This window comes from Toxoplasma gondii, chromosome VIIa, assembly GCF_000006565.2.
Source record: "Toxoplasma gondii ME49 chromosome VIIa, whole genome shotgun sequence".
In the NCBI taxonomy this organism is placed as follows: domain Eukaryota; phylum Apicomplexa; class Conoidasida; order Eucoccidiorida; family Sarcocystidae; genus Toxoplasma; species Toxoplasma gondii.
Genome location: NC_031474.1, coordinates 2,232,646 through 2,246,553, shown reverse-complemented (window position 1 = coordinate 2,246,553; position 13,908 = coordinate 2,232,646). Strand labels below are relative to the sequence as shown.

The 13,908-nt window shown below is 52.6% G+C and overlaps 2 protein-coding genes across 2 annotated transcripts; both read right to left on the bottom strand.

The window, feature by feature from the left end:
* Window positions 1-562: 562 nt before the first annotated feature.
* TGME49_203780 (hypothetical protein) lies at window positions 563-6,510 on the bottom strand. Its single transcript, XM_002367619.2, has one exon. The coding sequence runs from the start codon at window positions 5,710-5,712 to the stop codon at window positions 1,285-1,287; it is 4,428 nt and encodes a 1,475-aa protein (XP_002367660.1). The 5' UTR covers window positions 5,713-6,510; the 3' UTR covers window positions 563-1,284.
* A 255-nt stretch (window positions 6,511-6,765) lies between these two features.
* On the bottom strand, window positions 6,766-13,479 carry TGME49_203790 (hypothetical protein). The gene is made up of 10 exons (XM_002367620.2): window positions 12,056-13,479; window positions 11,737-11,820; window positions 11,306-11,368; window positions 10,981-11,034; window positions 10,540-10,629; window positions 10,024-10,065; window positions 9,450-9,482; window positions 8,974-9,015; window positions 8,577-8,642; window positions 6,766-7,884 (listed from the first exon to the last, which is right to left on the bottom strand). Exons 1-10 carry the CDS (start codon window positions 12,291-12,293, stop codon window positions 7,688-7,690), a joined length of 909 nt encoding a protein of 302 aa, XP_002367661.1. The 5' UTR covers window positions 12,294-13,479; the 3' UTR covers window positions 6,766-7,687.
* Between the last annotated feature and the right edge of the window lie 429 nt (window positions 13,480-13,908).

Sequence of the window (13,908 nt, the reverse complement as noted above, 5' to 3'; positions counted from 1 at the left end):
CTCACCTTCGCTGGAATACATCCAATTTCGCGGTGATGCAAAAAACACAGTCCGCCTTGTTGCGCAACACCAGAGATGTCATTTGTCTTGCTGCGCTGCGGGGGCTCCGCTCTCCGTCGGACGGGTATTTTCTGATACACACTGATACTTTTTTGTAGCAGTCGTTTCCTGAGACAACGAATGAAGTCTGTGAAGGAAATATACTCGGATGGTGCCGCTGAACGACACGAGGTCCATACCCTTCTGAACGTATTACCAAGATCGTCAAACGGCCGTGCGAGTAACAACCCATCAGTCCATGCGTTTCTTGTTGTATACAGTGTAAAGCATCTTCCATATGTCGACGGAACTTAGCGAATCTGGTAATACGACTTTATATGAGTGAGCGTTGCGTAGGATACCATCAGCGGTACTTGTTTGTCCTCCGAACTATGCACTACTCGATTAATTTCAACTGGCTCCAGGGTATACGGCAGAAAAGGTCCGTCTCCCGACCGCTTCAGCCGTTCCTACTGCCAACTAAGTGTAGTCTTTGTGGACCCAGATAAAGTTGCGGCTTCTTTGAACAAAGGAATATGTTAGACCCCTTGAAGAAAATCAGTGGACTCGCTTTGTAACACACAGTTGCCGTTACAGTATACCTTGCAATCTCATCTCGGAAAAGTGTCGCGCTTGACTGGGTAGACGTATGTGAGCCCTAATGGCAACTCATTTGTTTCCTTCTCAGAGTCCGTGATACCTTGAAGCATGTAGTGCAGAGCGATAAAGCTCACCATGAGGCTTCATCATATCTACTGAACTGTAACAAGGCAGAGAAATGGACAGAGTGCTTCGGTGCCCCCCCCTTTTGCGGCTGTGGCAAGCTTCTTTGTCCAGTTTGTTCCCTCATTGTCTTACAGGTGATATTTACCTTGGGTGAATCAGTATCGCCTGACTTCTTGGCTACGGCAGCCACCTGGTTCCTGTCCGTTTTGCGGCATTATTTTCCTCGACGCTACAACTAGGTTTGCCCCCTCCCACATAGGGACGAAACGACAAAAAGTGGAGTGGCGAGTCAAAAACCCACATACGTGACACTCAGTAGACAGCGTTCAAAGTGACTATACTCAGGTGGACTCAAGAAATATATGCGTAGAAACAGAAACGATGTATAAAACAGAGAGAGATCGGTACTAACCGAAATAAAAAAGATACAGCAGACGGGGTACTAGAAGACGCAACAGTTGTCGCGCAGCACGTTTTTTGCCCCGATAAACAACGATTAGTCTTTCACTTAAAACCACTTCATTTTTTTGTTCGCTTGATAGTCAGTCGCGGGCGTCGAATGACGGGACCGCCTGTTTGTGGCCCAAAAAGTGAATTGCCATCTTCTCCACTCTGTCCCAGTCCTCCAGCCCCGGTAGCTGCACCGAACGTACCCGTGCTTCCTGCAGCGGACCCCGCTCCTAGACCTGTAGAGGTTTGATTGCCTCCCCCGATGCCAGTCGCCCCAAAGGTGAGAGGGCGTGAAGCAACAGCACTCCCGAACACGCTTGCACCTCCGGAAGACCCTCCACCTGAGGCGCTTTGGGAACCAAACGGTGACGAAACTACTGGGGCAGCGCCCGGCCTCTGAGACTCTGATCCTCCAGTTGCAGTCCCTCCGGCTGCAGCGCCAAACAGACTCCCCGAACCTCCGCTCCCCGGTGCGCCCAATGAGGCTCCGAAGAGACTCGTTCCAGTCGAGCTGGTCGTTCCACCGTTTCCGAAGAGGGACCCGGTGCCGGCCCCAAGGATACTACCACCGGGCACTTTGCCGAACTGAAACGGATTGCTTGCGTTTCCGTCAGCCTTCGATGCTCCGAAAACTGATGAGAGAGAGGAACTCGAACCGGTGGCGGTTGTGCCTCCACCAAAGACAGGAATCGAAGACTGAGTACCGAAAGGACTAGCTCCCTTGGAACTGGGCGCAGCCGGTCCTGCTTCCTTTGTAGCTGCATCGTTCGCCCCATTTGTACTCGCTCCAAAAACAAAAAGGTTTGATGAAGATGATCCTCCACCAGTTCCCGACGATGTGTTGCCTCCGAACAGAGATGCAGACGGCGCAGAACTCACTCCGAAGAGACCTCCTGTGGTGGATGCACCCTGCGACGTCGTGCCCCCAAACACACTCTTAGACGCCGGGGCCCCTATGTCACATCCTTCTCGTCCCCTTTTCACAGAACCGCCCGAACTAGCACAATCTGTTTGAGAGGCGCCCACGGTCGAACCAAAGACAAAAAGGCATGTCCCTGAAGACTTTGGGGCCGGTGCCGTCCCGCCAACCCGTGAATCGGTCGCTGAGGCACTGTCTTTGAAACCGAAGAGGCTCACTGTCGATGGTTTGTCTTTCTCAGCAGAGCTGGAGGCTGCAGCAGCTGTTCCACCTGCCAGGGGTGCCGCTGTCGATACCGAATTACCGAATAAACTTCCCGACGGACCACTCGCAGTAGAAGTCGCGCTCGGTGCACTCCCCGATGTTTGCTTCCCTGCTTCTCCGGCCGTTTTCGCTGGTCCCCCGCCTCCAAACACGAAGAGTGACGGCGGCGCTGATGAGGAAACCGTCTGCGACTGAGTGCCGGTCCCGAGTATCCCTGTAGAAGAGCCGCTTTTCCCGAACAAGTTTGAAGTTGTCACCCCTCCAAATAGGCCTCCTCCAGCCCCAGACGACGAACTAGAAGCTGCCGTCGAAGCCATGGAACTATAAGTGCCAAAGAGACTCGACGGTGTGGTGGCTGGCTTTGATTCCGTTCCGCTACTGCTAAAGAGGCTCCCACCTGAGACCGGTGTCGCAAAAGTGTGTCGTGATGCAGCTGGCCCCCCGCCCGGCGCAGATCCTGTTTCCTTTTCGTCAGCGTCATCATCTGCGTCGGGAGCAAACCCATCGTCTTCAACCTGAACCAGGCACGCCTTGCCCACATTCTGTTGCCACCACGGCACCGCAGAAGCCTCGCTTTGAGTCACCTGCCCACCTGGCGCGCTCCTGTCTTGGGGTTTCGCGTCTCTGTCGCTCGCTGTGTTGGAGCTGGACGACGCTGTCTCTCCGACTTCCGCGCCATCACTGACCGTAATTCCCTCCTCGCTTGAAGACTCTTCAGGCTTCTCAGCAGGCTCGCGCTGACGTGATGACAATTTTGAGTTGGTACTGGGAGGCTGTGACACAGCGGAGAAAGTGGCACCTCCAAAGAGGCTCGCCCCCCTCGTCACAGTCTCACTCGCGCTGCCTGACACCAAAGAAGACGAAGCAGGCCTTCCGAATGTAGGCAGGGTTTGTGAGTCGTTGCTCACGGCGTCTTGGTCTGGTGTTTTCCCGAAGATATTCGAGCCCCCCGTTAAAGACGAGCTGCCGCCACCCAAAAAAAGAGACACGGCGCCTGGCTTTGATAAAGCTGGAGTCTCGGCAGTGCTTTGGCTAACGGACGCATTTGTATCTCCCTTGCCACCACTGTCGGCTTTTGTTGCACCAAAAAGGCCGCTTCCACCACTCGCACTGCCCTGTTTCTCAGACTTGTCTCCTGCCATCGTTGTCGAAGCAGGCGGCGACAGCGACGAGCTCCCCTGAAAGATTGATCCCGGTGCCGGACCACTCGCGCCCAGCAAGGTGCTGGCATGAAGAGTGGCATATGCTTGATCACTGACTGAGGCTGCGCCCAAGCCGGATGCCTTGATTCCCATTTGAGAGTCCTGTCGTCCTTGGGAAGCCGTGTCCTGGTCAGCTGCCTTTCCGCTCGAGAATAAAGGTGCCGTTCCCCCTGCGCCACCACCAACAGCCGGAAATGAGAATGGTGCCGGAGGCTCTCGAGCGGTCTCTTTTGAGTTCGTGGTCACACCGCCAGCGCTGAGTCCGTCTTCCGCTCGTGCAGCTGTGCCTCCAAAAAGCGACTGCGCTCCAGAGTCTCCCAGTCTGCGGGCACCAGCGAAAAGGGAGCTCTGCGGTGTGGTACCAGCGGCGGCCACCGATTCGCCGAAGCCAGTGGCAGGCAATTCCTTACTTGTCTCGAGAATGCCTCCGCGCCGCTCCGTTGCGAAGGACGTTTTTGTATCCATTTGACCCAAAGACCCGAACAAGCCGCCCTTCACAGGCGAGGTCCCCTCCGTGCTTCCCTGGTTCGTTACCCTATCCTCGCCTGCTTTCATGCCTTCTGGGACACCAGACGCACTCCCTTGAGGCCCATTTGATGCTGCGCTCTCTTTCTCACTCTTGTCGCAACTCGCGGACCCGCTTGCCGTGTCTGGTCCAGACGAAGTGCCCCTGCCAGCAGAGTCATCCATTCGCCGCAAGTCATCCTGAACAGACACGACGCCTTCCGTGTCCACCTGGCTTCCCTGACCGCTCTTGTGCCCTGTAGCGCGGTCCTGAGGGGCCCCCGACAACGCGTCACCAACGACGCCCACGGCGCCAGCGCTCTCAACTTCCTGTCGGAAAAGCTCACGCAGTCTCACGCGCCACCGCAGTGGCTGGCACCGCAAATAGAGCCTCTGGAGTTGGTCTACCGTGAGGTGTTCTTCTTGCCGAAGCAAGCTTCCTGCGGCGGAACGACTGTCGCGCCTGGGGTGGAGCCGAAGGACGGGGACGGGCGGGCCAGATGCAGGCGTCGCTCGTGCCTCAGATCCTCGCCGCCGGATAGGCCCAGCAGCGAGCAGCGAACTCGCAACTCGCTCTTCCGTGGGAAAAAGCGAGTGAGATGCAGCTGGGGCAACGCGTGTATGGTGGCCATTAAATGTCGGACGCAAAGCAGGCTGGGCCAGAGGCTCGCCAGGAATCGCGTAGCCGGAGAATGTACGAGAAGAGACAGTCACCGGGCGCTCGATAGATTGGGGGGGATAGCCAGTATGTGCAGGCGTTGGGATCACCGTCCCTTCCATAACGGGCTGGGGCCCTGTGGCCCCCTGCTGCAGAAGCCACTGCTGCTGAGTGAGGCGGCTAGCTGAAGCTTCAAGGTTCGAGAGAGGGTCTCCTGCCGCAGGAAAGTGCACTTGTAGGCCCCGTACGCCGTCGCCATACAAAGGGGCAGCACGTGGAACGAAAGTCGTTTGATCCGCCACCTGGGACTGCCACCCCATCTGCATGTCTCCATTTGGAGACACGCTGGTAGAAGCCGGAACAGCGTCCAGTCGTCTCCATTGAGTCCCCACTCGATCTGACATATCGGGCGGCGGCGACGACTGCAGGTAGTGGACAGCGCCGCTCGTGGATAAGGTGAGAACATCGTGACTCTGCGCAGCGGGATCAGAGCCTGGTTGAAGACAAGCCGGTTCCCCTTGTCTCGGCAACGCCAGGGAAGAGTGGAAAGAGTTGTCGCGAGGCCAGAGAGATGGATTTAACACCTCCGCAAGCGATTGTCGACTGGAGGTTGGCTGGCGCACTACGGTCACCTCACGACCAGTCGCTTCGCCATCTGCCGACAATTCTGATGCGCCCCACAGACTCGGAGACGGGGCGGAGCCGCGGACGGGAGCAAGTCGCACAGCGTGAGACGAGGAGGTAGAGACACCCACAGACGGGGACTTCCGGGCAGGCGCAGATGAAAAGAAGGAAGAGACAGAAGACGCCAGCTTGCTTGCGAGACGTCCAAGAAGAGAGGCAGCATACGGATCCGCTCGGTGAATCGGGCGCTGAGTGTTAGGCCGCCGTTCCGGGCCACCTGCTGCAGATGGGACCGCTCCCGAGAAGAAAGGGGACGGAAACGCCATTGAGGATACCTGACGGATTACAGGGCACCGAATACACGTAGCAAGACAGCAAGGAAATCAGTGACGATGGGGACAGAACACGAGATGGTGGCTCGAACAGCTCCTTTATCTTCTGAAGAAAAAAATTCGGTGGCGCACAACAATGTTGTCGAGGAAGTGCGGTCAGTCACAGGTAAAGACGTGAAGCAGGGGACTCCAGCAAAACTGCGGAAGAGCCGCCCCGAAAAAGACTGTGTACACACGGACCCTCAATGATTGAGGAACGTTGCCGTGTGCATGCCCTAGGACAGGTGCCGTGAGTGGTATAGAAAGAAACAAACAGAGGACGAAACAATAGTGCGGAGGACAGGGTACCGACTCTGACAGCACATCCCCTATGCAAAAGAGACAGTGCTTTATAAACGGGATAATAGAGTGGCGCATCGCTCGGTTTTCCAGTTGAACAACTGGACGTCTCGGGGCGGAACGGTGGAGGGCCGTGACACCGTTGGCGAACAGATTGAGGGGAGACAGCAAACAGATTTTGTTGTGCGTCTTTTCCGCCAGGCGTGAATAGGGAGCTCTCCCATCTACCATTTACTGGGACACTTTCGTCTACGGGGGGGACGGAGCAGGCAGTCAGAAGAGGACTTTCACTGAAGAGCAACCACGCTAATGTGTACGGAATCCCAACCGGTTGCCGGAAGTCGAGGAGCCACTTCGCACGGGGAGCACGGGATCAGAAATGCACCCTCCTACACGAAGAAAGAGGGAATGGAGAGAGAAGACAAAGTGAGAGGGACGCGAGTGGCGCCTTCCTCTACACATTCTCTAAAGCACAGACTAGGACGCTGTTTTTGGTAGTCCCGTATCTCCTATTTTGTCGAAACCGGCTTATTACCGAAAGCCCATACCTCCCCCCTCCTCCCCCCCGTCGTCTGGGGTGACTTTACGCGGCATGGCCGCTAGCCCTAGCTGCTGGCCAGCGTTTCATATCGCAGCCGTGGGGACAGGAGAAATTATTTTGATATTTGACGACGCTACGTCCCGCAGTTTCTTTTTATCTTGAGTAATTTACTGCCCTCCCTAAAAGAGAGATACACAATGTAATCCCAGCGCGGCAATGGAAAATGCCCGATTGTTAGTTGAGTGGAGCCCCCAAGGAGGTCAACATATTTTCATCCGTCCACGGAGAGAAATCCCAGTGTACGCCCTGGTAGGGGTCACCACACGTCGCTATCAGACTGCTAACCCCGTAGGGTCCTTGCAGGTTTTGGGGAAAGTTCGTGAGAAAGTGCTCTCTGCAAGACGCAAATTTATCGAGTACGTTGCTACATCGTTAGTTGACTGATTATGCGAGGCGTTATAATGTGCAGGTATACTGGAACATACTAGTTGTTCGACCGTATATGTTACATTCTGTGCATGATTGGAGGGTTTCCCTAGGTCCGCACGAGTTTTCTGTTTCTCACCAGTGATACGGAGCCTTATGGTCTGCGTAAGAAATCTACGAGCGATGTGGAGCGTGTATACTCCCGAGAAGCATGCCCCTCCGTATGTTCCGTTTATTGCTGATATTTCTGTTACTGACGTCTTCGTTCATGCGAAAACTACCTGTGTATCCGTTGCAGTCGGAATCCGCCGCTTAGCCGGTCGAGGGTCGTTTTCAGATGGCATGCAAGCCCGAAGACCAAAACGGCGAAGCGCCTGCTGCGTTTCGCATGACCCGAGTGTCAGGCGAGCTAGCAATAGCAAAAATTCATTCTGAATTTCCAGTCGGAGGCGTATGGAAAAACACACATGTTCTTGGCCATAGAGTGTTCAGCCAGTAAAATACATGATCATGAACCATTCACGTAACAATGGCTGTGGAAACATATGCCTGTACGAGCGGAACACTATTTGGCTGCATCACAGAAACCGCCGCTTATCAGAGAACTGCAAGCATTTCGTCCCGAACCACCAGTAGAACTGTTTTGCATCAGTAGCCCGCCGTCTATGCTTCTTTGTAGTCTTCATATAATGCCTCATCCTCGTTGTGTTGGTCGTATAGATTCCTGATTGCGTCGCTGTGAGGCCCCAGCTTGTCGCTCAGCTTGTTTTTAATATTGTCATAGACGTGTACAATGCCCTCCGCAGCACCGGAGGGGCGGCGAAGGAAGTAGGGCTCTCTCGGTGTCGTCTTCCTTAGTTCTGGAACCACACATTTCAAAGAGACCAAATGATTAATTCACCAATTAAGACGGCCCGCACATACGAGGACCCACAATCAGTTTTTTCTCTGGGGGACACCTCAGTTTGCCCGTCCAATGTTATAAATGAATCCGTCTAACGAAACTCGTGTTACAGCCAAGGATGGAATATAGGGAGCTGAACGGTCTAAGCGCCTCGCGCTAATTCCCTCAAGGTGCAGCTGAGATGGCTATCTATGGTCCGCACTCGAAACCTAGTCGTTTTACAGTTTACGTTAATAAGACTGACATTTTGTTTCCCTCTTTGTCGGTTGTTCGTTTGGTAAACGGCTCGGGAGTGGTACTCGAACGCATGTTGTATATTTCTTGCACGCCCGAAATAACGTTAGGTCCATTACGAGTTCTGTATTGGTTGTTCATCAGGCACGAAACCGAAACTTAGACTCATCACAACCAACACTTGCAGTTAATAAACTGGACTTCTAGATCGCTGAGGTCGTCTGGATCGTACTATCAGAGGGGTCGCTCTCATTCAGGAAATGTTTTTCCAGTCACGTTTGTCTCCCCGTAACATCTTCCACAGAATCCATACCAGTGCCTCAATTAATGTATTGAAAAAATAGAATAATGTTGTGTCGAGTGCTTCTTCATTTTCTCACAAATACCCTTGTACAAAATATCTGATTTCTTTACCTCCAGGTGCTGCATGAGTGGTCATACTTGATTCAGTCGTGTCAGCCTCGACCGTGAGCCCATGTCCTGTCACGCGAAATGGCATTCGTGCCCGGAACCCGCTTGTTGCACACTTCAAGATCCATGCAGTTACACGCACGAACGCTGACAGCAAGCGGCAAAGCTTCAAAACGCATGCTCAGTATCTAATCGTGCCTCAGAGTCACACAGCTTGGTATTCAGAGACGGTGTCATGAAATCGGGCACGCCTCTAAGGACGTCGCCGAGACAGCACAGAATTCATATTTATTCCGTAGTGTACGACGCAATAGTCAAACATCGACTGTGTCAAACACGGGAGATCTGTGAACCACGACAAATTGTGGTAGTTCAAAGTACACCGTCTCTTTGACCCTACCTGCCGAGCAAGGGGTCACTTTGGCATGTCGAAGGCATTCTTCTGTGACAAGAAACACAGCAGTAACACCAGAAATCTATCTTTCAAACAACAGAACCTTACGTATCGTCAAAGCGTGTTTCACTCCCGTAAGGTAATCAACATCGAACAGGCTCCAGCCGCAACCGAAGCTCTTCTAGCGACAAAAGCTCCACTGCCTGAGGCGTGTCACACCTCGATCCACGCCAGAATCAGGGTTACCTAGTTTGGCAGAAGCAGTTTAGCAGAACGTGTACTCTGCTTCCAACGTGGTCCCGTGATGCCACAACTCATGGCATACCACACGTGGGGCAAGTTGACTGCCGCATGCCACTAATATTCGCCAGTCCACAGACAATGTCACTCGCTTCCAACAGCGTACCAAGTGCAGCACACAGACCACCGAATATGTCTGAAGCTGTCATTATAGATTCAGCTGTCTTAGGAATTTGACGTACTGGAAGTACATACGGGCGGTTGACGGATCCAGGCTGCAGAAAGAGAAGAATTCCGGAGTCGGTGATGGTGGCGTAAATGGCTATGCCATGCTTACAATACACAGCGTTTCCACATGGATATAGTGTGTCCGCCAGAGGCACAACGATACTCATGTGAATATAAGTGTATTCGTTCGATTTCGGACAGAAAACCACTGAGAAGCTTGAGGCAAATGTATTGATCGACAAAAATCTGATATACATATGAGGCGTTACGTGCAGGCGTGGATATGGTTGACAGAATCGGAGGCTCTCTACATGCTGTGGCAGACCACGGTGGCACCAATTGTTCGTTTGGGGAAATCCAGTTGTAAGTGAAACACAAATACACCATGGCTCTGCTTTGCCTTTCGGGCACGAGGTGCATCGGTAGACACGGGGAGAAGGCGAGTACATTTACTTCTGATTGGCCAAGAGTTATTGTTATATGTCTTCCACAATGACACACCAATCAGTTCCCTCCCCACCACCAGAAAGAGCTTCCTTCAGTCGCGACGAAAATTATCATCCTCAACACGTCGCTCAAACTGCTTACCTGCACGTGGGCCGTCCTTTGACCAATCCATCCATTCAGCATCTGATGGACAAACAACAGGCATCTCAGGCGGAATGAGAACATGCCAAGAGTTGCAAGACCACGTATCTCTTGGCACCCCCTCCAGCCGCGGCTCTGGAGAGGGCGAGTGCAGACTTGCTTGAGTTACTCCTCACGACAAACGGTGCAGACCTTACAAAAAACATCTGCAGTAGTTCTCTCCTCAAAAATTGAAACCCGTCAACGCGCATACCAGTGAGAAGGCGTTTCGTCACAGTCTACGAGTAATCAGTAAGGTTAACCCATGGAGCCTGAGAGTGTAATCTTTCTCGTATGATGAGCACAGCGATCCTGAACCTGCGAACTCTTACCATAATCCTTGCAATCAAGCACTACACACTCCGTGCATAACTACCACACAAAGAGCCTTGCCTTTGGCAGCAACGGGTGTTACTTAAAAAGTGTTCACTGTCTGCTGACGTGTATTACTAACACCGGTTGTCTGTCAAGATATACCTGGAGTGACGCTTGCCACATCTTCGGTTCCACGAGAGTGTGACGGCCTTGGGCGCCAGGACGGATCGGATGGGGCTTGCACGCCCCCTCCTGTCGGTCAGCAGCAGACGCAATCCCCAACTGTATTCTTATCCTCACACAGGTCGGAGCACTAGATGCGACCCCACATGTACATATCCGTTGTTAAACGAGCCCAACTGAAATGCCGCTCACTCTGTTACGCGGTCGTTTGGCAAGTGCCGGATCACCCATCGCCAAACCCAAATGAGCGGCAAACAAGGCTAGTGAAAAGACCTCGGTGAATGTTTTTGATATACGTGCGTGGCGGCTGCTTTTGCGATGAATACGTCAAACTAAGTGCACAAGACTCGGATAAAAATACCGAAGATATTTCAAATTTAATCACGTGCTGAATCCACAGTCCCGGTGTTTCCAACTTACGATTTTGAAACCTGCTGACCCGTGCTATGAAGTCCTGGAAGGAAACGCCGTTTTCTGTTGTCGCACGGGAGCACACACTACCACAGTCTAAGGGAGACAAAACAACTGATTGCTTCATTTGCAAGCATAGCATATGAGTGTGGGACCGGTGACGTCAAGTACTTTCACATACACCTGGTGTATCCGCAGTAAAAACGCTAGTCCAGAAGAAGTTCTTGACATGACGCGAAAGAGCAAGGAAACCTGACGGCAGTCGTGGTGGTGCTGTGGAATTCTCCGACGGTACAGTAACAGTGGATGTAGCACTAACATTTCAATCTCTCACCCTTTTCCATCTCCCAAAGTTCCAGTAGCTGTTCTGTGGTCTCCGGTGAAGCATGTGTCTTCTCTGTATGCAAGACCACACAAAATTCCGTCCCGCACTACGCTGCCCACCGAGTGCAATGCAATGCAGACAATAACGAAAGCTCACAGCAAACCGAGAGCCAGGTGTCTCCAAATTACACTGATGCTCCACCACTTCGACACCCTGGGAACTTGTATACTGACTACGCAAACACTGTCTCGCGTGTGCGGAGCCGTAGGCGAAAGGTCGGTGAGCTTTGTGCCTGCATAGCCTATGAATGATCTTTATCTGTGCGTCAGAGGCAAAGACACAGGCCTGAAGCAGAACGGCGGTTTGACGAGAGTGAACGAGTTGTGCCACGATGGTAAAAAGTATGGCCAGGTCCCAGAGAAGCCATGAAAATATCTCACCTGCCCAGGCTGTGACACACGCGGGAACAGAATCTGGATCTTGGCAGCTACGGCCAATCCTGTCCAGCATGACCGCTCGCCCTTCTGAAAACACAAAGTAGAAGATGCTGGCACCAAACACCAACTGGTGTTTGCTGAGAGCTGGTAGTTGTCTTGTGATGGAGCTTCTGCCGAACACATCTGGTGAATCTACATCCCCGGCACCCCACTTAGTAGCGAGAGGGGACCACAAGGCTACAAAGTCGTTGTGTCCCCCTATGCATAAACTCCTGCACAATTGTTCGTTTGATACAGATATTGGAACTCGGATACGGCCTACTTTCTTGTTCCTCTCTGGTCCTGGCCTCGAGAAATGATTCGAGCCACTCAACCATGCGTGGCACACCGCTCAATCCACCTTGATGTAGCTCATGGCGAGGCCTGAGCTGAGGAGGATGGTGTAACGCGGCTCTTTCGGAAGCCGTCTCCCAAGCCTCAACGCCATACTGGAGATAGCAGAAAAGCGCTAGTGTGGAATGAAGCGCCAGCCAGCTGGTGAGAAGTTTAAGTTTCCTCATTTGGGAGGACGGATCAGCCGCTATTCACCACCATTTGCCCAACTGTTGCTGATGCTGAGACACCGCCCTCCGCGTCGAGACCGAGGGATGTGTTGAGGTAACACGGAATACCGGCGTTTTTCGAAAAAAATATCGATTGCGACAAAGGGAAGGTTCAGCCTGGTTTGATTCGAGAGAATTGTACGAATCGGCGGCAAGGAGACTACCGTACCCCAAGCAAGTAAAATATATCGTCAGTCGAATGGCTAGCGTGCTCCTCTGCAAGATCTTCGCCATGCATCGCGCTTTCTTACCGACCGGTGGCGTGTTGGCCCCCGGCTGCCGCTTTAATGTACTGGTTCAGCCATTGATCATTCCTGAAGATTATCCCCGCGACAGGGTGGACATCTCAGACTTCTTGATCTACGTGCATTCAATAGTGGTAGTCAAACACGGCACCTTTTTTCTTGACGTCTCTATTAGCCAAGAACCGCAAACTATATTTGGTAGGAGACGTCAGTGTTTGTCTGCAACTAGCCAACATGCAGCGTCTCTTGAACTTGGGGAATACGCGGTGTGTCACGTGTCTGCGACCCGTCTAGGTGTAACAGTTACAGCACGTGCGTGTTCTGGTTTTTTCATTTTCACGTCGTTCAGGGAGGCGTTACGTGAGCAGATCTTCAGAATGACTACGGTGTTCATTCAAACGAAGTTTTGCTTCTTCGGGCGCAATATCCTCGATTCTTGGCAGACGAACTTGACTGCCACGCAGTCGGAACGCAGTAAACGCATCAGACATGCCTTACGACTCATTTAGGACATACGACCATTCTCGGGATACGGAATGCGTTCCGATGTGTGACACCATGCTGTATTTAATAGATGAGGCGTGCGCAGCTGAGTTGTCATGGTAGTTGCATGACATTTCTTAGATCTGCCGTAGATATGTTTTTGCAACCTGAGTCTTGATACACAGCGACACAACTTTGCTTCTAGAACCCTCATTTTGTGTCGCTGTCAGTTGCCAGGAGGTGTCTGCCCTGAACAAGCGGACAGGGGAGACTATGAAGGCCATGAACCGTCTGCGTATAAATAAATGCACTGTTGCGCTGTCAGTCCGTCGGAGGACTGGAAGTGATGAATGGTCACCGCTTGAAATAGATAGCATTGCTTCATTTTTTAGAGCGTCTCTGAATTTGAAATCGGGATTAACTAAGGTCACAGCAAAGCTGCGACATGCTGTTGGCGATCACCTTCAGAGAATCTGTTGACGTCTTCCTGCGTGGCTTTGTGTATGTGACAATGCCTCTAGGCAGCGAGATTGTTGTACTAGAGAACTTGATCAGGCACTTAGTCAGAGACGACTGTCATGTTGACATTCCACAGGTTCCTTCCAACTAGCACGGTATCCTCTGTGACCCGGTGTGTTACTCCGCTGCGAAGAGTCCCAAATTTGTTGTGCCGAGACGGAGAGACAAAGACGGCTCAGGAGAGGCACCGGGAGTGTCACAGTGGCGTCCGATTACCCATGAAATCTCTTGTGCGCATTTGCAGGGCTGATAGCTGCGGTGTGTCAAAGGGGACAAATGAGCGCAGGGGCGAAATCCGACGTTCACCGTCTGCCACACTTAACCTT

What these genes read in the sequence shown, in the direction of transcription:
- TGME49_203780 (XM_002367619.2), bottom strand. Translation starts at nt 5,712, where the DNA reads ATGGCGTTTCCGTCCCCTTTCTTCTCGGGAGCGGTCCCATCTGCAGCA.
- TGME49_203790 (XM_002367620.2), bottom strand. Translation starts at nt 12,293, where the DNA reads ATGAGGAAACTTAAACTTCTCACCAGCTGGCTGGCGCTTCATTCCACA. An exon ending in GTGTGTCACAGCCTGGGCAG is followed by an intron (nt 11,369 to 11,736) that starts GTGAGATATTTT and finishes TCTTGCATACAG; the next exon opens with AGAAGACACATGCTTCACCG. An exon ending in AAAGGACGGCCCACGTGCAG is followed by an intron (nt 9,483 to 10,023) that starts GTAAGCAGTTTG and finishes CTCTTTCTGCAG; the next exon opens with CCTGGATCCGTCAACCGCCC.